Here is a 21698-nt window from a genome sequence, read left to right as displayed (position 1 = left end):
TATTCCCCACTCAAGCTCCTTGTTTACTTGTTGTCAGCTTTGTTTACTTTCTCCAGATCGGGATTTTATTTGGTGAGATCTCATTTGTATATCTCTACTATGTCTGCTATATCTACTCAACTACATACTATGTACTTAACCCTGGTTTCTACTATCTATCTCAATACTATCTTCCTAGGTTAACACCTTCAATTGCCCCAACACTAGTTATTGAGCCCCTTTGAAGCCTAATGCGCTGGCTAGTCCCACTTAGTCTTATTCCTTGGCCGATCTTACCTCAGTATCCAAATGAAGAAGATTGGCATTGAAGTGCAAGGCATATCCGTTCAAAGAATAGATAGCATTCATGTACTCGAGTTCATGACTCAAGTAAAAGTTCAACATGATCGAAAAGAGTTTCAACGCCGGGCAGTCCCAGGGACACTAGGTAGGTTCCATTATATAGCTGCAAGGTTCCGGGCATTGATCATCGAGTACTACGGGCACTTTAGGTATATGCAAGGGTCGGGTCAATGGAGTACATCGCCCGGAGACCAGGTCCATACAACCATGAAAAGATACCTAGGTGGAAGGAATAATGAGATACTGCGTGGCAAACCTAGGTAAGATATATTGTATTCACCTCTAACTCCTAGGATATTGTCTCCATATTGAATTTACAGTAAAATAACAGGAAATGAAGTCAAGACCTCAGACAATGAGTCTCTCAAAGGAGTACTTGCCGACAGCCTTGCGGCGCAAGTATCCAATCTCACGACTGGTGCGGTTCTTGACCTCACCGGTGGACTTTTTGGTCTTGGTGCGGGAGACATCAGTAGAAGCAGCCTTGAGGGACAGCGGCAGCATCTTGCCACCGGCATCGCCATCGTAGCCATCCTCTCCTTCACCGGGCCGGGTGAACACCAGCAAGTCGGCACCATTGAGCTTCTCGTAACGGACGAGGTGAGACGGGGCGGAAGCTTCGGCATCAATCTTGGCCAGGGCATCCTCGGAGCTTGTTGCGGAGGTGGCAACTTGGTCTGCGAAACGAAGATATTCACGCAAGACACCCTTGAGATGAGTGGCCTCTTCCACTCCGGCGAGAGCGGCAGAAACCTCGGATTTCATGTCTGCGATCAATTCCATTTCACGGTTAGCAGCGGCGACTGAGTCGGAATCTTCGAAGTCGCCCGATGCCGGGATGGCCGAGATCCAGCCGGAGGGGCCCACGGCATCCACAGAGGCAGTGATGAGGTCAACGATGACATTGAGAGAAAGGGAGGGTGTGATTTGGTCGAGGGTGATAGGTGTAGGGGGGTTTTCGGTGAAGCGAGAGGTGTAACCTCCGGTGGCCAGGGAAAGGCGGAGGTGGTGGACCATAGAGATGAGTTCCGTCCGCGAGAGATTGGAGCGGAGGGAATGAACCACTACTGAAGCAGGCTGCGAGTGTATTTTTCGGAGGGAAGTGTTCAAGCCGGCAAAGATATCCTTCAGAGTCGCCGTCTCAGCACCCAGTTGCTTTGCAAGCTCTTGCGTAGGAGTGGCAAGAACACCGCTTGTGATTGCTCGCGCTGTCTCTTCAAGGGTACCAGAGTGAGACCGCGCCTGGTTCAAAAATGCCTTCAGCGCGTAAGCCAATTCGTCGGAAGAGATCAATGTGGGACCCTCAAGCACTTGGTTGACCTGCTTCAGGGATGGGTCTGAATCGAGGAGAGCCTGAATGAATGACCCGGTAGGGAATGACTGCAGAATACGTGGCTTAGACGCGCGGCGGAGCGCAATCTCAACATTGTCGAGGGACAGATGTCCCAAGCGGATGAGCCAGTCGCAAGTTGTCGGGGGCCACATTGCAACGCGCAGTTTGAATGAAGGAGACGCCGACACTGTGTCAGTCGTGGTGGACGCCTCCACGGCAAAGATCTTTGATAGCAAGAAGAGAATTGCTTCAGGATTGACGTATTGTCCACGGGTTGGGAGTATTGTCGAGGCATCAGAGGTGCTGAAGTATGTCAAAACTGCATTATCGAACAAGTCAACGTTCTTTGCTTTGGTCGCCTTCTCAATCGCTTTCGTAAGATCAGTCCATTTCTCAACCTGCTCAGGTGACGAAAGTCGAAGGGAGGCCATGTTGTCAGATCGGTGCTTCTTCGACGAAATATCCCACTGTGCGCCCGATGAGCCAATGCCCCTGCCGATGGCATCGATGAGCAAACTATCTCTTGTCCGCTTTAGCGAGGAGCTGGGCGCACTGGGGAGAGAGCTCAAGTCAAACGCAATAAGAGTATTTCCCTTGGTTGCGACAGCAATGCCAAGCTTGGCGAAGTAGCTGATGAAAATTGTCGGGGTCTCTAGGGCCGATCCGGTACTGGACAGGAGATCACCGGCTGGAATGCTGCGCTGCACGGAATTGTACTGGGTATCGTAGACCGCCACAAGAGACTGTTGTGCTCCAATAACGGTTTGTGGAGAAATGCGCATGACCGATGAGAATTCCTCATCGTCGAGGACGAACTGCGATGTAACGGAGGGGGAGTACTGAGAAAGATCAACATTGATGAAACCCTTCTCGAAAGAAAGATTCAGCCCTGCTGAGCCAGAATGGAAGCTCCACTGCATATTATTGCTATTGGTGGTTTCCAGGCCGCTAACATCCGGGATATGGAACGTTTGCAGATGGTGCAGACGCTGACTTTCGTCCAAGCGAGACTCCGACTTCGCATGCGCGGGGACCGAGAACATTTGAACAATGATGTCTTTGAGTAAAACTCGGCCAGCATTCTTCGGCTGTGATACCAGAAGCAAGATGGATGGCTCGTTGACTCCAGAAGTGGTCAGGTCGCCCAATGCCAGCGAAGCCAAGTCCTGCCGTCTTTTGAACAAAGCCTTCTTCGCATCATCAAATTCCACCAAAAAGCTGGATTGAACATTGTGAGTGGAGCAGACCTTGGCGATCTCGCTGTGCTGAATGCTCCATCGCTGGGTCTTCAGATCTGACGACAGCCTGCGCACACGACCGTCTTCGTGAACTGCAAGGATATCGAATGGATCCGCCTCTCCATCAACATCAGTGCTAGAAGGAACAATGCCGACAAAAGTCGTTGGGCTAATCGAGTCGGTCACGGTGGTAGCTGAGGAAGAAATGACTGGGGCGCTTGAGCTGTTGCTGCCAATCTCCTCCACAAAGCATTTAATTTGATGTTCAGGCTTAGTGACAGCAGTATAAGTCTGTCTCCGGACCGTTGATTTCTTTGATAGCTTCCTGCGGACTGAGCATGGGCGGCAGGAAAAAGTAGATTGTGGCGGGACGGCGTAGGAGGTCACGAGCTTTGGTGTTTGAACCTAGAGATATATGTTAAATATAGACGAGACAGAGTAGAACCGTGAGAAAAGAGGTACATACGTTGTAGATGTTCACAGCCTCACCATCCACAGCAACTGCGACTTCATAGCGCTTCCGTTTTTTCGCATCGGCGAGACTGAAGACATCGCCGATCCATGTCTTGCCGGTAGAGGCGTGAAGAGGGCGAGGCAATTGCGCCAGGACAGAAGGAGACTGCAAATCCATGACGAAATGAAAAGGGAAATCACAAACTGCTTGATTTCCTGCCCTTCAAAGCGTATGATCTTTTTGATTTGACCCATCCAAATTGGAAATCTGAAAAATTTTCGGGATTACGTCGGGCCGGGAGACCCACCATTTAGGCCATATCAGGCTAGCGCAGGCCCGCGAAGCATGACATAAGCCATTAACGCGCCGCGGGCCTTTCGCGTTGGACGTGTTCGAAGCTATATGGGAGCGATCTCGACGATTCTTCCCTCACGAATCTGCTATACACCGAATATCACTTGTCTGCCACCTCAATGGTATATCTGAGATATTGTCTTTCTCCCTGATCTCTCCTCGGAGGTCATCGATTGGCCATCACAGGCGCATTGCATCCAATCTACCAATGGCTATGGGAACCAACGAACAGCATGTTATACATCCCTTCTTTCGACAAGGTCAGAATATATCCTATAGCCCCATGCTCACAGTGACTGACCCTGTATAGAATTTGGAGTGGCAGTGAAATCTACGCCCTCTAATGATCCAATCTTGGTGGATACCGAACCAAACGAGCCTCACGAGAGACCTGCATATGAACAGGAGTTCCACGCCTCAGAAAATCACGGAACCTACGGCCCCGAATCAAGCAATGCGAGCTCTGTGGACCTTGTGGAAGACCCAAACGGGGACCGGAGAAAGAGGCGAAGGACGGACGACCCCCAAACAACGGAGCCCCTCGGTACTTCCAAGAGAGGGCTCTCAGAATGGCTTGGCATAGCACCATCTGCACCTTCATCTGTTGATGGCTCGTTTGAGACCGACGTCAATCTGCCTACGCATCCACCTCAGGCTCCGCCGGCGGAAATCCAACATCCTACAAATAGCGCCCAGCCATCGACAGAGGATGAGAAACCGGAGGGCAAAACTGGCGGGAGTTCAGTGAAGCAAAAGACCTTGAAATTGAATTCGAAGGGAGGTTTCCTTTCCGCAACTGGCAGCAGTCCCCCTCCAGAGACAAACCGAAAAGCGACGGGGAAGCGGCGGAGGCATAAAAAAGGGGAGCGCAAATTGGTTACAATGAAATATAACCTTGGCACGGAGCGAAACCTTGGGAAGTTGATTGACGACATCCTGAGTGGGCAAGCAGTCCATAAGCCCCCAGCTCCCATAACATCGGCCCAGCCGCGCAAGACAAAGCCACAACCCCAGAAGCCGACCCACCCATTCTTCAACAAAGGTTCGACACAAACGTCCGGGGCTACATCGAAAAATGGTCAATTGGAAACGTCAGACCCTGGAGCCAGCGTAGTTCCGACCCAAGCCACTTCGGCTGCTCCAGACAGGAAGCGGGTAGTAGCAGCTTGGGGGAGCTCTTTTACTGGACTCCCCCGTCGTACGTCGAAGTTTCCCGAACTGCTTCATCCACTTTGGCCGCCACAAGATCTAATGCACGTGAGAGACATTCAAGCGGCCGCAGGTATCAATGATCGTGCCTGGCATGCTACTCAAGACCAAAAGAAATCAAAGGTTGCAGCCGTTTCTATCCATGATGATGAAAACGTCCTTCTGGCCGGAACAGCCGAGGCAAGGCGGATCGCCTGCCTACCCAAGGAGGACCCGAACAGTCCAGCTATCCTCCGACACCCCGTGCGAAATGTTGCCAGCAGCCAAGTACTGCACACGGCAATGGAAAGGCAGATGTCCTGGTCCTCACCAAACGGACGACTTTCTTGGGACTCTTCCTCTCCGCCTCTCGCTAGACTTCAGTCGGCCCTACTCACTGCAGTGTCGGCTTTTGATTCTGCAACTTACGAACAGCAGCTTTGGACACACAAGTACGCCCCCCAAGCCGCTGAAGATGTTCTCCAGCTTGGCCGTGAACCCCAAGTGCTTCGAAATTGGCTACGAAATCTCAAGATCACCGCGGTGGACACCGGCAAAGGCTCGAAAGAATCTACACAATCGAAATTGAAGCGCGAGAAAAGGGCGAAGAAGCGAAAGGTAAACAAACTTGATGATTTTGTTGTTTCAAGCGACGATGAGCTATCTGAGATGGATGCTCTGTCGGGTTCCGATGATGAATTAGCGGGGGGCGTGACTACGACACCGCGTAGGACTGTCGTCAGATCGGGTGATATGGCATCTGCTTCACATGGAGCAGAAAGGATTCCAATGGCCAATGCAATCCTACTCAGTGGTCCGGCTGGCTGCGGTAAAACCGCATCCGTCTATGCCGTTGCAAAGGAGCTTGACTTCGAGGTCTTTGAGATAAACCCCGGAAGTCGACGAAGTGCCCGAGATATGCTGGAGCGAGTCGGAGACATGACGCAAAATCATCTTGTTCATCTTCTCAACGAATCCGAATGTCCAACAGACAGCATCAAAGATGACGCCAAACAAAACAAGCTGATGAGCTTCTTCAAAGCCCCGGCGACAAAAGCCAGGAAGCCGGTCTCTGCGTCTGGCGAACAAAGTCCCCACCCCGAACCGGCGCCCAAACGACCTAGAGAGCAAAAGCAGTCTCTGATCCTACTCGAAGAAGCTGATCTTCTTTTTGAAGAAGACCGTCAATTTTGGACTGGCGTCTTGACCCTCATCAGCCAGTCAAGGCGACCGATCGTGATCACATGTAACGACGAAGGATTGATCCCTACCCAGGAAATGTCTCTTCATGCTATGCTACGATACCAAAAACCCGCGCCAGACTTCTGCGTGGATTATTTGCTTCTGGTTGCCGCGAATGAAGGGCATATGCTGAAGAGGGAGGCCGTCACCCGACTTTATCAAGGCGCCGGAATGGATCTTCGGAAGTCACTGATGGATCTGAACTTCTGGTGTCAGATGGGTGTTGGCAGTGAAAAGGCAGGCCTAGACTGGCTGCTTCCTAGCTGGCCGCCCGGGTCAAACGTTGATCAAGATGGGAATCGACTTCGGGTCTTGAGCCTTAACACCTATGAGCGGTACATGGGCTATTTCAACCGTGATATGCTTCTCACTCGGGGTTCCTTGGACGCAGAGACAGAACTCATCCGCAACAGCTTTCAATCGTGGGGTCTTGGCTTGCAAGAGTCTGAAGCTATGGCTGGGAAGAATGATATGGAATTACTCCCACCTGACCAATTCCAACTTCTTCCCAGGACGAGCAAGCTGGAGATGCTCTCCCTCCAAGCGGATTATTATGATATGAGAAGCTCTCTCGACATGCTTTGCCCTAACTTGTCCGTCGACATGAACAATGTGAGTGGACAATCAATACAACCGCAGAAACACCAGCTAATTATTGCACAGGATGCCATTGATATCTCCGGACCACCGCTTCCAGAAAGCCATAAGTTCAATTACCTCGACAGCTACCCACTGCTGCACACCCCTCTGCAAGTCGAATATTCTTCCCTCAGTGAAGCGGTCGGCAGTACCTTTGATGCCTTGATCAACCGGACCTTCCGTCCCTCAAGCACGAAGGACCTTGAAAACTTGTACGCAAACCGCGCCTTGAGCAAAGCCATCACCTCCGCAAGTCCTCCGCCAACCCCTCCATCCACTCTACCTCAATACCAGCGCATTTTCGAACCCATAATGCGCGCAAACTACTCAAACCCCACACCAACTGCCCGCCACGCCCCCTCATTCGAGAATGGCCTCGCACCGATCACCGAAGACCTAGCCCCGTACATCCGTGCCATCATGGCCTTCGACGGACGTCTCCAGCAATACCGTGAGCAGCTGTATGCGCTCACAGCGCAGGAAAATGGGCGCGGCGAGAAGCGAGCACGTACAACTCGCGCCAGTCGCGCGGCGCTTGAAGGAGGCAATAAAGCCTTCACTCGTAAGGAGCGGTGGTTCGCTAACGATACGCCCTACTACAAGGTGCAAAACACGGCCGGGCCTGAATGGCAGAATGTTTTGTTCCAGATGGGGTACTTCCATGTTCAGCCTACGGGTGAGACATCCCCGGAGCCTAGTAGTGGCCATGTTACCGATGAGCAGGTTATGGAAAATGCTGAGTGAAAGGCCTTGTCCGTGACCCAGTGTATTATTTATGAAAACGATCTCAAGATGCACGTTCTAGCTGCCAATTCCAAATGCACATTTGTACTATTTACAACATCTACTCCCGTGAGTCCCGTCCTACATAGATCACAAGCCCTAGAAATGGCATACTTCAAAAGTAACAAAGCCACGAATGACATTCGCTATGTATGACAAGTCATAAGAATACATAGAACAGTAACCAGCCCTCCAAGGAAAGTAGATAAAGAAGGTGCCACAGGCTCGAAAGAAAAGTAATCCTGCCTGCAGGAATCTAACATCTAACTCAAGTCAGCACAATAACACAACCTCTCCCCAACCTCCACAAAGCTCACAGCAAACCCAACCTCACAACCACCTAAGCAACAACCCTACTCGTAACAGCCGGCTTCGGTACCTCAGGACTATTAAACTGCGCAAGATGATAAGGCCCATGATCTTGCTTAAAATCAAATATCGAATCCCCCGAACTCCGTCGCGACTCCGCCGGATAAGCATTCACATTCCTATTCGGCGGCGGGACACCCTCAGTACCGAAACGCTGCGTCGCGTAGCGCGCATAGAACCCAGAGCCACGACGACGATCTTCTAGATCTTCGCGGTCGTCACGGGCCATGCGTTTCTTGTAGAGTATTATGAGGACGATAATTGCTGTCAGGAGGAGACTGTTGTAATCCGAGTGCGTTAGTTGGGGGGTTGCGTTGCGTTGGTATTTGGTGGTTGTTTATGGATGGCTGGGTGCGGTGCTTACACCCCTGATATAGCGGCTGGGACGCCGATTGTCAATGCCGAGCTGGTGGGTTTTGTACAGCTGGACATTGTTTCGTCTCCATCGCAGTCGCGGCGGAGGAGGGTGAGGAGGGTGGTCATTTTGCTGTGATCGTGGTTGTGTGTTGGTTTGGGGGGTGGTAAGGAGTGGTGTTTTTGTTTTTCGGGTTTGGGTGTTTGGACGGGGATGAAGGAGTGACGGGGGTCCACTGAATGAATGGTAGTGTAGATCGAAGGGAGTGTGGGGGGAATGGAATTCCAGTGTGGGTTTAGAAAAGAGACAGAACAAAGACAAAGAGGGAAGGGAGATGAAGATGGGAGATTACGGAGATAGCCAATTAGCTGTATCGGGTGTTCTGACCGTTTGATGTTTGATGTTTATTCCCGTGGTAAAAAGGGGGTGGCTTGTTTATGTACGAGGGGTACATTCTTCCTTTCTACAGGTTTGTCTTTCTTTTTTTCAACTGTCAAGCAATAATTAAGAAGGAGATGAACATTATGGGCTATCAACGAAGTATATAATTGTATAGAAAAACAAACTTGATCTTGGTTCAGATTGGATCTTCAGTTCCACCACGGGGAAACTTGATCAGAGTCATGTGATTGGCTTGATCTAGTCTAGACCAGGACCGGATGGATCAGTTTCATCTTATGCAGTACACTGTACAACCAGATTATTATGCAACACATAGTGATCAGCCACTGATCACGGGAGAACAACCATAGGTTGGTCTCACTCTGCATCTTGGCCATCTTGATCAGGACGAGATCTATACTGCGAGTCTGCGGCTACTGCCTGATAAGACCATAAATTTGGAGTACTCACTGTTTGATGAACTGGCTGGCTACACAGTACTGCCGCCACGAACCATAATTGACTGGAGATAAAACCTATTGACGTTTACAGAATGAATTCAAGGTAATCATGACTGACATCTCGAATGAACTGAAAGCTCTTCTGGGATGTCTACATCGATCGAGAGAAATCGGGTGCAGCTTCCGAGATTCGGTTTGTTTCCCGACGATGGCATCTTCCCGCATTCTCTCGTTGTAGAAATCTGGAAGAATAGTCTTCCATAAACTTGGATTTCGTCATTTGGCCTATAGGCTTCATAACTGGTCATAAGTCATAACGAGGCCCACATAGTAGTACTAGTAGTTGCAAGACCTTACCTAGAACCTATACCCCGACTGACTGCAGAATCCCGTCAACATCCAATTGATCTGCCAGATCCCACAGCTCTTGCGGTGGAAGGCTGACGGTTGATTTCAATGCCAACATGTCCCACTCAAACTCCTCCTGGTCAAAGGAATAGGATTGCTCGCCGATCTCGTTCTCATCTTGCAGAGGAGCTGGTGGCAGACTGTCATTAGCCAATGTGGGCGTCAAGGGTGCGAGTAATTCCTTCAGCTGCCTGAGTTCAAGCTTTCGGAGTGGGGCAGCTAAATTGCCCTTTGCAATAAGTTTATCCAACACGCATTCCAGGTTGTCGCACCAAGTATCACTCAATATCAGTGACGGGGTGATTGAATGCATTAGGTACAGAACAAACCCAGCGGAGAATGCGGCTTCTATCTGAAACGGTAGAAATGCATCTGTTGACTCAAGTCAGTGCTGTGAATAAGTATACTAATGAGGATACCATACCCATCAAGTCATCATCTGCCAGGGTACGAAGGGTCTGGAGAATAGTCTGGGCTGAATCGGCACAGCACTGTAACAGCGACGCAACGGGTGGAGCTAATCCTATTATTTGGGACGTCTGTCTCTGTGTTCGTTCGATATGTTCAATATGCATGTGGAGGGCGCACATCACGAGCGGTCTCGTCGTAAGTACCACGCACTACTTCTGTCAGTTCATCATGAAATCTACACTTCGGAGGTAACTCACATGATGATGTGCCAACATTAGACGAATGGCCATTTTAGAGGCACGGCTGATCAGTCCGTGGAAATAAGTATTTAGAAATTCGGTCAGGTCGTGAGAAAGTTCAGCCATGCTGTAAATAACAGACTGTGTGCTTCGAACAAGTGTGTCGTTGAAATAATTGCCAACTCCGTAAACAGCTGGATGACATTCAGCAAACTTGTCGGGGCTTCATCAAATGTATCAGGGACTTACTCGTCATAATGGTGGCCATAAGCCGAGAAAGTCGCACATGCAACGTTAGGTTGACATGTTCTACTGAATTATCCATCTCTGCTGGCAATTTGACTGTAATATCATCATCTCTGATCGAGCTGGGCGCACCAACCAAAGCAGAGAACTCTCTATCGAGTAAGTAAACCACCCAGAAGATAGTTCTGCATCGTTTGGAGAGATCTGGTCCACCCATCTCCTCTGGTACATGTCTGTGTATCCCTTCGAGAATGCAACCACGTAAGGCCTGTCCAATCTGTTCACATAATTAATTAGTCGAGTGTCAGGGCCCTGGGGAAGGTGAATACACCCACGTGTTGAAATGCCGCGCATCTCATATCGATTGATTGAAGATACACCGCTGCAAGGCTCAGTGCCTGTATACCCCCCAAGGGGTCTTTGTCATCACCTGACAAACTGGGCAACAGAGCCATAGCCCGCGATGCGTATTGATGACCAGGTGGTGTACCAGATGGACTTCTTTGTGTCAAAAAAGCTTTCCCGAAGGCAAGAACAAGCAAATATTGACAATACCAAGATCTCTTGGTAGCGGCTATGGCAGGTGGGTCACGGTAGAACTCATGCAGGTTTCGTAAATAGTCATGTTCATCGAACATGAAAGAAAGACAACCAAAGTAGTACTGGACAGTTCTGAACAAGAATAGTGCATAATCCAACGGTGGCAGATTGGTGACATCAGGTACCTCATCCAGAGGAGATGGCCGCCAGGTCAACCTGTAAGCCATACCGTCAACATGTAGTGGATCTGGCAGAGAGTTTGATTCTGGCAATTTCCTTCCTATCAGGGCAAGGACACGACGACAAAAGGACCATGATGAACTTGGTCCCATGTACCCTATGGTATCATCATCAGCAATGAGAGAGGGAATGACTCCATGTGGGAGTCACTTACATAACCTGCCATCTGGAGTTTGTGCAAAGGATGGGTCCTCATCAACAAGAGGATTTCGAGAAAATCTCGATCTATGAGTGTCTTGTTCGACTTCTTTATCAATCTCATCCCTTCTCCGGGGAGTCTCCGGGGTATGCAGGGATTGCCCTGTCCCTAGAACAAAATCTGAATTAACAACAAACCTACGCACTCGAAAAACGCATATTCCTTACCATTCTGCATTGAGCGCCATCCAGTATGAGCTGGAGTGTCTCGCGGTATACTCGATTCTTGAGGAGTTAGAGGAATATCAGCATCCTCATCTCCCGGCAGTGTGCCGTCTTGGACACTGTGACCAAGAGGCGCTACTGACCCACGTCGCCGTGAATTTTCGCTTCTGGATATCTGCCCCTCTAGCTCTCGCAAGTACCTAACATCCATCAGCATCAGCACATCACGTGAAGTCAAATTGCAAGCTACTTACCGTTCTGACACTGATATCCGAAGTTCCTCAACTGGAAAGTGGCAGGGCTTGTTCCTTCGAGCACATCTTGTGCAAGGGCTTATGCCCGAGCACTTGACCTTCATTGACCGACATCGCTCACAGCTGTTTTTACATGGCGTAAGTGGGCATCCTACCTAGAGGCAATTTGCTGGGGTTCTGACTCACGCCTTCTGGCACTTCTTCAGTTTCCCCTGGCTAGAAGCTGGAGGCATTCCGGATTGGGAGGCCGAAGATAATATATAAAGAGTGAATGTGAAGTTGGTTTGTGCTTCCGGGGCAGCCTTCCGATATCTATGACGGTGCGGGCCCTGCGGGGGCGGGGTACAGGGAAGCTGCTTCAGTACTGTATGTCGGAAATCGGGATGCGCTTCCGACGATTTCTTATCAGATAACGGGGACTTGCTTCTCACAGTCACAGCCCTGAGCCCATCACATGATAAGTGCGACCCTAAATGAACTGACATGTATCTCAACTACAGTATTTACGTTATGGTCCTAGGTATGGATTATGGAAAGTTCCTGTGATCTGCGCATTAGTTAACTATTGCATATCCAGCGAGTGTATTCACTGTATTGACGAAGGACTCTTCAGTGTCTGCTCTACGGGTGTACACCATCTGATTGAGGTGTAGCCGAGAGAAAAGAGAGACCTGCTGCGAGGAATCAGCGCTCAGCTCGATTGAATATAACATTGGCGAAGATATTCAACACTCGCTAACCGCTGAGGGGATGTGTCGGAACAACAGCAGCAGTGGAGACCGGAGAACGGAGATACCATATCCCACTTAGATTAGTTAGTCATTGTTATGCCCATACAAATTGCCAGCTAGGGGCTTCATAGAAATTCAGACTTGTTGATATCCGATTGGTACGCACTATGATTTACTAAGCAGTTTTCGACGGGCTTCAGTTAGAATATCTCATTGCACGTGACTCACCCTTGTTTCGAAACCCCTTGAAAGTTGAAATGACGACAGTAGCTGATCCTTAGCATACTGTATCACCAGACAGGATACATTTAAGGAACGATCGAAATCCAAAATTCCTGGTTCAGACTTTACTCTTTCAGAGCACCTCCAGGATGTTGTCGTATCTCAGGCGATTTTACTCGGCAGCACTGGCTGCATTGCGATACGTTGGTTATCTCGGTTATTGCGCATTTCTTGTCTCATATAATCCCGCCATTTATCGGATATCATCCGTCTAAATCTGAAAAGCCCGACGATCTTGAGGCTAATGATCCGGTTGATGTCGCCTCAGCATCGAACTGCGACACATACACCGTACGGCTGCACCCTCAACGTGACTTGGAAATAATCGGAGTTGGAGCTTCCGCTCAAGTCTACGAAGTTGATGACCAGACGGTTCTCAAGACGTCTTGGTTGTTTGAGCGACCTGGGAATAGTGCCCCTGACAGCGATCGATGGCACTACGCCTCAGATACCCTCTTTCAGTCCAACTTGTTACAGAACGAACGAACTGTACTACGACTGCTTCGACGATGGCCACACCCTCACGTTATAGAAGCCGTTGATGCTGATCAACCCGAGGGAATTTATCTCCGCAGATATCACTCGTTACCTGAGGATAAAATTCCCGCTCAGCGTCATCGGATTTGCTGGTACCGTGATCTTACCGACGCACTTTGTCATATCCACAGCCTTGGTATAGCCCATGCAGATGTACGGATTGACAATGTTCTCTTTGATGAACACGACCATGCCATTCTTTGCGATTTTAGCGCTGCCAGCCCTCTTGGTCAGCCAAATCCCGTTTTCCCGGATCTTCCACTTCCAATTAACGGTCCCTCGCCGACTCTATCTGAGGCAACAGATATGTTTGCAATGGGGTCGCTTATTTTTCAGATGGAGCATGGAGCCAAGCCTGAGCTGTCTGTTGACAATCACGGCAGATTGGTTCTGCCCAAAATACGAACCGATCATCCAAGCCTTGATTTGATCATTCGAAACGCTTGTCTCGGGCACTATAGCCGCACTTCAGAGATGCTAGAAAGCCTCAATTCTATTGATACAAACGGTGTTCGCCATGCTCATGATGTCCAATTGCGTTCGAGATCAACGGAATCATTGAGAGATCGGATCAGAAAATGGAGGGAGTACCGTGAGAATAAGTTTGGTATGTTATCTGTTATATGTTGTCCACCTGTTGGTGCCTAACAGGATCTCTAGGTTGCGTCCTCGATGGTGTACTCTCAGAAGATCAATTGCAGAGCCTAGCTGACTGTTATGGTTTGGATAAAGATGCGGATTTACGTTTCACCGGTTATCGGGTATGTTTGTAGTACTCGTCTAACTTCCCTGCATCCGCAGGCATATATAGTCGTCGTAACTACCGTATGACACATGGTAGGCGACTTGTTTCAGTCAGCATTGGTCTGTAGCCTGTTTCAGAAGCAACTCACGAGCTTCGGCTGTTTAAAATTTATAGTCGAAACAGAGGGCACGAAAGGATGTTGTTTATCAATTCGTGCGACCTTTAAGGCCCTTTTATATCCACTCCCTAGGCAAATGTTGGATGTATACGGCCTAGAGTAATTTCCATTCTGGGCTGGGCACGCATGCAGGTTGCTGTGTCAAGCAGGAGGGATTTAAAGCGGGGAACTGTCATTTGGGACTGTTCACAGGCCCTGAGCGGTTCAACACAGCGAAATTGGATGTGTTCAGGGCCTCGGGTCGTGTGTTGTTTCTTTACCAGCAAAGGTCTACTCGGAAGAACTATTCAGAGTCGCATTACAAAAGTCTCCATAATTGGCCCGACCAGTGGATGGAGGTTAACGATGGGAGTTGCGGGCGGAGGCGCATGCGCCCCGTACGATGTACATTAAAAGCTGGATTCGAACCGAGGAGGGACTGCTTGCCCACAGGGGCGAGGCGGCCAGCCGCCTATTCAGAGTAAGAATATAATAATAAAAATTGGCCCGAGAGTATCGGACCAGGAATGGTCTTCCGCACCGAACCGATGTGATGCTCTGTGCATTAGCTTGAGGCTGTTATACATAGATGATCACACGAGAAACACACCGCATCCCTACTGATTCCGCACGGCCAATGTGGAAACAGAACTTGAAACCTTGTGGCACCTTCTGAATATTGAATGGCCAATAGAAAAGCCCATGTGACCAATGACCGTGTGACGTGGCCGCTCCAAGCGCTAGGCTACAGGCTTTAAAATTCATTCTCCAGTCTCCCCATCCAAGTACTATAAGCGCCCAGGCGAAGTCACCCCAGGAGCAGGAGATTGAAAGACTGGAGAGGGAGATGGAGGAACAGCAGCGCGAGTTTCAACAAGCCCTAGCAACGCAAAGAGAAAAGATCCAACAGTTACAGAAACAGCACAGGGGAAAGTAAGAAGAGTTACCCTGGACTAGTGACGGCTGATCGCTCCTAGTGTTCTACTTTTGAAAGACTCGTTAGATACAATATGACATGACTGAATGAAGCCCTTTGAGCGTTTGACTTTGACCGAGTAGCAGTTATCAGCAGTGGTGCGCAGTCCTATAGAGCTGAAAGGAATGGGATCCGGATCAATATCTTCTACCGCCTGCCTGCCTAGATATGCTTAGTGTCGCCAGCAGCTGGTTCAAAAAAGCCCTTTGAGCTCTTTATACTCGCGGTCTCCGTCAGCTGTCTTTGGAACCGAAGACCCAGTATCCCCAGCTGTACATCATTTACCGATGTCGGCCGACGGAGACCTGCCTGCAGTGGCTGGATGATGAGGCGAGATAACTGCTCCAGCTTCGGCTCGGAGTAGCGTCCCTTTTTCACGCAAAGGAAGGTGCTTTCAATCGTGTCAACAATAAACGGATCGACCGCTATTCTCTGCATGCTCTATAAAACGTCAGAGCTGGACCAAAACTGAAAGAGTAACTACGACCTCACCTGTTGCACTTTATTTAGCCAGTCCATCCTGTCGTGTTTTTTGATACACCAGCTAAACAATCTCCAACTGAGAGCATGGTACTGCCATCGGAACGATTTAATCGCCTCGGGGGATTGCCCAGAAGCTTCATAGACAAACTCATCGGAAGGAATGCGCTGAAATATGCCAGAGCTCTTTGCGATAGGGTATCGGCAACGACATCGGGACTGTCTGCTTGAGGTCGTGATAGAGTCCAATTCCAGGCCCAGCAATCTGTCAGTGGGTAGCTTGGCAGTACGTACGGACCTTGCGTGGCGCTCTTCGTCCAAGAGTGAATCCAGTCCTGGTACCCGCGGAGTCGAATTGTCCACCGTTCACCACCTGTCGTTGTCTGGTTTGACAACTCGCGTTTCCAGTTAGCCGGTTTGCTGTGATGCCCATCACTTTTCTCGGGGGCATCAGAGTTGATTTCCGTTGCCGTAGAGCTCGAGCGGGCAATTGCTACATGAACAAATGTAAGTCCTCACATTTCCGATGCAGTCATCTGGACAACACAACGTTCAATGGCGGCTTCAGACTTACCCCTTTCTGGCACTCGAGGAACCTCGACTTTGACGGACATTCGCATGGGTGCTGCGGACCTCTGAGTCAGATGGAAGGGTAGAATCGAGCAAAGGCTGGGTGAACTGGAGTGAGCGTATAGATACCCAGCGGCCATCATAGCCCCCGCCTGATGCGATATAAAATCGTCAGCGCACCTATTATCACGGGTTTAGATACTCATACATCCCACAAATCCATGTTTCATTCTGAATATATGTACTGATCGGCGGCACTTGTCATTTGTTTTCGTTGGCCCCCCTTCAACTCGTTGGCTTCCCTCAACTCATCATTTCCCCTCAGCTCGTAGAGCCTTTCCACTGCCCTATGCTCAATGCGGCCGAGTCTTCAGCATAAAGAGCAACAGTAAATGCCACGAAAATGAATGTCATAGTGCTTGCGATAATATACCATCCACTGGGTCAGCCATTTACTGAAGGGTTCCTGGCCGGGGGGGGACAGACTACGCTCTAGGGGATGAAAGTGGGGCCATCGAATATCGAGCTTTTTGTATTATGCTTTATTCCTCATTCAATACATTGTATTATATCACACACCTGTACTATACGCAGGCCCACGGCCAGACGCGGAGACGGAAGCAGCGCGCGGCAGGAAGCCACCGATGCTCTTTTCCCGCAACGGTAGTGGCCCGGTAGTGGCAAGATCGAGGGTCCCGTAGAAAGCAATAGGCTAGCGACACTAGAGTTGGCGTCGAAGAGAGTAACAGGGTGAAACCCAGGATGTCTAGCCCGTAAAACAATTATAGAATTACGCGAGAGAAATTAGCACTCGAGCTATCCTATCATCCGTCCAATAAAACGTACAATGTCTGAGACCAATGCACGCTGCATGTAGAGGACTCACATTGAGCTACTTCAAGCCTCATGAGTGATGGTGTCACTATTGGCTCTTTCGTATGCGGGTTTGGCGCAGGACCAGAGCAGGGGCCAAACAAAAGCGTTGTCCCGAGGCTACATAAATGAGTAATATGCCCTCCTACACATGAGTATTGTCCTCTATATTCAGCTCTTGCCACCCTCTCATTGGAAACTGCGGTTGATGGTTCATGACTACTTCAACTGGGGCTGTGGACAGCTCCCTCAATTGTGTGAGCACTCACGAGTCGCTACAGCCCGCTGATGCAACATAGTGTCAGTCCCGATTCCAGCTGGAGGGTCTTCTCATTTGTAGCTCAGTGGCGGATGCATTCAAACGGCCGCTGAGCCACAGTGGAGCCGGTGCATTTGCCCAGCAACCTTAAATATAGCATCGGCGCCCATATACACAGTAGCATGTCCGCCCCATGCTTGTCCAGGATGGTCTGCTAGGTCAGGCCGCGGGTGCGCCTGGCGGCTGACATCCGGATCGTTACCAAAAATAGGTACTCCAAGTAAATGCATAGGTAGCGAGAGGCTGAATCAACGAGCTTCACGGTTTGCTCCCATTCGGCGTCCCATGATTGATTCGCCAGTTCACTCATGAGCTTGGTGGCCTTGGTCAATCCGGCTCCTGTTGGAGATCCTTTAGGTGGATACAACAGAGAACAATAGATTTTGTCGACCTTTTCAAAGGACTTTACGGTGGATGCAACGAACTTTCTCTCTGTAATCGGGTCTTGGATACAGCTGTTTTCAAGCTTGTATCAGGTTACAAGATGGCCAGTCCGAGAAGATAATACCTGCCTAGACGGGCTCTAATGTCAGAGAGCCACCATGGAGAAAGTGAGGTCGATAAGGGATGCAGATCCCTCCAATGGATAGATACGCTGTAGTAGTACTGTAGTACTAAGTACTATCTTAGGTGCATATCGACATTCTGTGCGAAATCATATCGTCAGGTAGTCTCCATCCATGTTTTTACTTGCCATGAAAGTTCAGGTTCGAATGAACGAGATTCCATCGATTTAAACATTCGGATAATCTTCGCATTCCACCATCCACAAGTGGGATAAAACGAATCAGGCGCCCGTTGAATTAGATTTGGTAGGTTCGCATCCTTGGACCTACCTAATGGCGCTCATGAATATGTTGACTACGTTGACAGTGCTTCCATTGCCAACAATTTATTTGACTAAACAAGAACCTTTCAATACACAGAGTATTTACGAGAATGAGATAAAAGAGTGCGACTTGTAGATCCATGTAGCTGATACAACCCTCTTGGGGCCGGCTAACCCAGTTGGGCGAGGTACCAGTAACATCGGGCCCGTTATCTCCAGGCCGTTGACGCTTCATCTCCTTGAGAATTGTCGGTCAAGCTCTACTTTTCACTTACGTCTGATTCTCTCTTTTTTTGCCTTCTCGAAGCTGACGAGTCTGTATCATCTCGTGGTAGAGGGAGGTGCGTGTTTATTCGTGCGACCAGCCCCCCTCGGAGCTCCGCTTGATCGTCAACATCGTCATTGCCAACACCTCCGCACCTGACCCCGACAGCTCCTCCGGCGCAAACATCACCCCGGTATCGGCTTCCAGATGTCTTTATTCGGCACATCCCCAGAGGATCCCTCGATGGGTGACTCTGCCCATAGAAGCAAGTCCTCGCTGTTTGCCGACGAACCGGCTACGGGCGGCTCGTCGCTGTTCGCTGATGACGACGGCGACGAGAACGGCCCTCCTTGGAACATCCAAAATAACACAGCGAAAAGAACAGCCCGTCGCGATCTGGTTCGCACCTTGCTTCCTACTGCTGATGTGCCTGAGAGCTATATCGACGCGTACGATTTGATTTTGAACAGCGGGGATAGGGTCGGCTCCGGCATTGGGTTGACCTCCGTTCGGGAGATTCTTTCGAGCAGTGGGCTGACTGCAACAGACCAAAGCAAGGTCCTGAATCTGGTTTCTTCTGGGGATCATGAGAGCTTTAGTGGACTGGGTCGTGGAGAATTCAATGTGCTATTGGCGCTGGTCGGCCTAGCACAAGAAGGCGAGGACCTATCTCTTGATGCTGTGGACGACCGTCGTAAGAGTGAGTTGACTTCGCGCTTTCGTTTGCCTTTTATTTGGAATTATATGCTCACGCAAACTTCTTAGAATTACCCCAACCGAAAGCTGGCTATCTCGACCGGCTACGAACGACTAGCGACGCGAACTCTGAACGACTATATCAGCAACCTGCTACTCCCCCTTCCCAACCTCCTCCTCCTTTGGCGAACTCGGGCTCCACACGGTCGGAACAGCCACGGCGGGAATCATTGGTCGGATTGGAGTCAGACCCGTGGGGAAGTCCACAATTACACCGAGGCCACAACCATGAGACAATAGTGGCTGAACCACCTGCCTTGAATGGCTTCGGCAGTGTGCGATCTACGGCAGACCCTTGGTCTACCGCGCCAGTTGAAGATACCACACCGAGCAACGCGGGCCAACAGGGGCATGTTAACGGCCGGACCGAGCCTGTGCCGCCCAGCAGTTCTGGGTCTGGCTGGGGGAATAATAATTTTGGTGGCCCAAACGAACGGAGCTTTGAGGCCCCAGTACCTCCCGCATTAGGTGGTTTCGGTCCTCCAGGGGATGAGCCTCCCATCATTGCACCGCGGCGACGGTCCATTAACTTCGGTCGATCGACCAATCCGCATGTAGAGGAGACTGTTACCGTTACGTTGCTCCCGGAGAAAGAGGGATTGTTCATGTTTCAACACCGAAACTACGAAGTGAAGTCTGCCCGTAGAGGCAGCACGGTTATACGGCGTTATAGCGACTTTGTCTGGCTGTTGGACTGCCTTCAAAAGCGATTTCCTTTCCGGCAGTTGCCTCTTCTTCCCCCTAAGCGGGTTTCAGGTATGTAAATGCAGGTTGAGCACACCTACTTGCTTACTCACAATTCTGAAGTCAATGGCACTCACCTTTCAGCGGATTCATCTTCCTTCCTCGACAAGCGCCGACACGGACTCGTTCGATTCACCAATGCCCTCGTCCGCCATCCCGTCCTCGGCCAGGAGCAGCTCGTGATTATGTTTTTAACGGTACCAACGGTAAGCTTTGAATTGGGCCCTTTGAAGTCCGGTTGATACAGCCGCTGATTGAGAATAGGAACTCTCCGTGTGGCGGAAGCAGGCCACAATATCAGTTCAGGACGAATTTGTTGGTCGTGTCCTCCCCCGGATCTTGAGGAGTCGCTGCCCGCAACTCTGAATGATACTTTCGACACAGTTCGCAGCGGTGTCAAGCGTTCTGCTGAAATTTATATTAATCTTTGTACTTTGCTGGAGCGACTAGCCAAGCGTAACGACGGGTTGGCTGCTGATCACCTCCGTTTTTCTCTTGCTTTGCAATCTTTGACGGAAGTCACCAAAGACACGTACGCAGTGGATACCAATGACATCCCAGCCCTTAATGAAGGTATCACCGCTACGGCTCGGCACCTCTCTGCCAGTCAAAGTCTGTTGGAGGATGAAGCCCGAGGATGGACCGAGGGTGTTCTGGAAGACCTCAAACGACAACGGGATTGCTTGGTCAGTGTACGTGAGATGTTTGATCGGCGGGACCGTTATGCACGAAACAACATCCCGCAGCTGGAACGACGCATTGAGACCAATGAGCGGAAGCTGCAGGACCTTCGCGCCCGGCCTGCTGGTACTGTAAAGCCGGGGGAGATTGAGAAGGTTGAGGATTCAATCTTCAAGGTGAGACTGCCTACCTACTTCAACGGTATCCCCTGTAATACTAACTTTGATGTATCTGTTAGGACAAAGAATCCATTGTGCAACAACACGCGCGGGGCGTCTTCATCACCGAATGCATCCGCGACGAACTCATTCACTTCCAGCAGAGTCAATATCACATCAGCCGTCTGCATCAAGACTGGAGTCAAGAGCGTGTCAAGTACTCTGAGCTGCAGGCAGAGAATTGGCGTGGCTTGAGCGATGAGGTTGAGGGGATGCCTACTGGAGTGTAGCTGGGCAGCATTGGGCCTCGTCAGCCAGGTCGTACATAACAACTCACCGGTGGATTTGACACTCCTACCAATCTCGTTTTACAGCACGCGCGGGATGCACAACACGCGTCCTATCGGTTGGATTTTGATTGCTTTTCTATTCGCCATATTTCCCCGCAAATCTGCATGTTTCGTGATGTTGAGTTTTCAGCGTTGAATTCCCCTGAATGTTTGCAACTTGTCTGGAAATGTCTTATATGCAATAGTTTTTTTGGCTGGTTCTTTGCTTGTACGACTGTATTACGGAGTACACCGTTCCCAATTGATTCCCAATCGATGTCCGATGTGATATGGTATGTATTGTATGCCATATAATGGCAAAAGGAGGCGATTGCAAGTGCCACATACCGCATTGCCAGCATAACGATATACTCAACCTTCTAGTTCCAGCATAGAAGTGTTCACAGACATCCCCGGCACGAAGTT

General features: G+C 50.0%; 6 protein-coding genes across 6 annotated transcripts; 2 read left to right on the top strand and 4 right to left on the bottom strand.

Annotated features, from left to right (window-relative positions):
- Nucleotides 1–690: 690 nt before the first annotated feature.
- On the bottom strand, nt 691–3544 carry N7515_010127 (uncharacterized protein; the record flags this gene model as incomplete). The annotated part of the gene is made up of 2 exons (XM_056670870.1): nt 691–3318; nt 3380–3544. The coding sequence occupies 2 exons, from the start codon at nt 3542–3544 to the stop codon at nt 691–693; spliced, it is 2793 nt and encodes a 930-aa protein (XP_056517243.1).
- Nucleotides 3545–3929: 385 nt separating this feature from the next.
- Nucleotides 3930–7534, top strand: N7515_010126 (uncharacterized protein; the record flags this gene model as incomplete). Its single annotated transcript, XM_056670869.1, has 3 exons — nt 3930–3981; nt 4032–6763; nt 6815–7534. 3 exons carry the CDS (start codon nt 3930–3932, stop codon nt 7532–7534), a joined length of 3504 nt encoding a protein of 1167 aa, XP_056517242.1.
- Nucleotides 7535–7913: 379 nt separating this feature from the next.
- Nucleotides 7914–8425, bottom strand: N7515_010125 (uncharacterized protein; the record flags this gene model as incomplete). The annotated part of the gene is made up of 2 exons (XM_056670868.1): nt 7914–8220; nt 8307–8425. The coding sequence occupies 2 exons, from the start codon at nt 8423–8425 to the stop codon at nt 7914–7916; spliced, it is 426 nt and encodes a 141-aa protein (XP_056517241.1).
- Nucleotides 8426–9503: 1078 nt separating this feature from the next.
- Nucleotides 9504–12073, bottom strand: N7515_010124 (Zn(II)2Cys6 transcription factor; the record flags this gene model as incomplete). The annotated part of the gene is made up of 9 exons (XM_056670867.1): nt 9504–9919; nt 9972–10167; nt 10216–10391; nt 10447–10720; nt 10779–11320; nt 11378–11530; nt 11590–11786; nt 11841–11963; nt 12027–12073. 9 exons carry the CDS (start codon nt 12071–12073, stop codon nt 9504–9506), a joined length of 2124 nt encoding a protein of 707 aa, XP_056517240.1.
- Nucleotides 12074–15430: 3357 nt separating this feature from the next.
- On the bottom strand, nt 15431–16368 carry N7515_010123 (uncharacterized protein; the record flags this gene model as incomplete). Its single annotated transcript, XM_056670866.1, has 4 exons — nt 15431–15709; nt 15761–15971; nt 16043–16241; nt 16323–16368. The coding sequence occupies 4 exons, from the start codon at nt 16366–16368 to the stop codon at nt 15431–15433; spliced, it is 735 nt and encodes a 244-aa protein (XP_056517239.1).
- Nucleotides 16369–18811: 2443 nt separating this feature from the next.
- mvp1 (sorting nexin Mvp1) lies at nt 18812–21233 on the top strand (the record flags this gene model as incomplete). Its single annotated transcript, XM_056670865.1, has 6 exons — nt 18812–19304; nt 19370–20116; nt 20168–20310; nt 20369–20423; nt 20489–20961; nt 21024–21233. 6 exons carry the CDS (start codon nt 18812–18814, stop codon nt 21231–21233), a joined length of 2121 nt encoding a protein of 706 aa, XP_056517238.1.
- Nucleotides 21234–21698: the final 465 nt, after the last annotated feature.

The sequence above is a fragment of the Penicillium bovifimosum genome, assembly GCF_028826915.1.
Source record: "Penicillium bovifimosum strain IBT 22155 chromosome Unknown utg000008l_segment0_segment0, whole genome shotgun sequence".
NCBI classification, from domain to species: domain Eukaryota; kingdom Fungi; phylum Ascomycota; class Eurotiomycetes; order Eurotiales; family Aspergillaceae; genus Penicillium; species Penicillium bovifimosum.
Note: the sequence above shows the minus strand (reverse complement) of the source record. Positions and strands in the feature narration are given on the sequence as shown.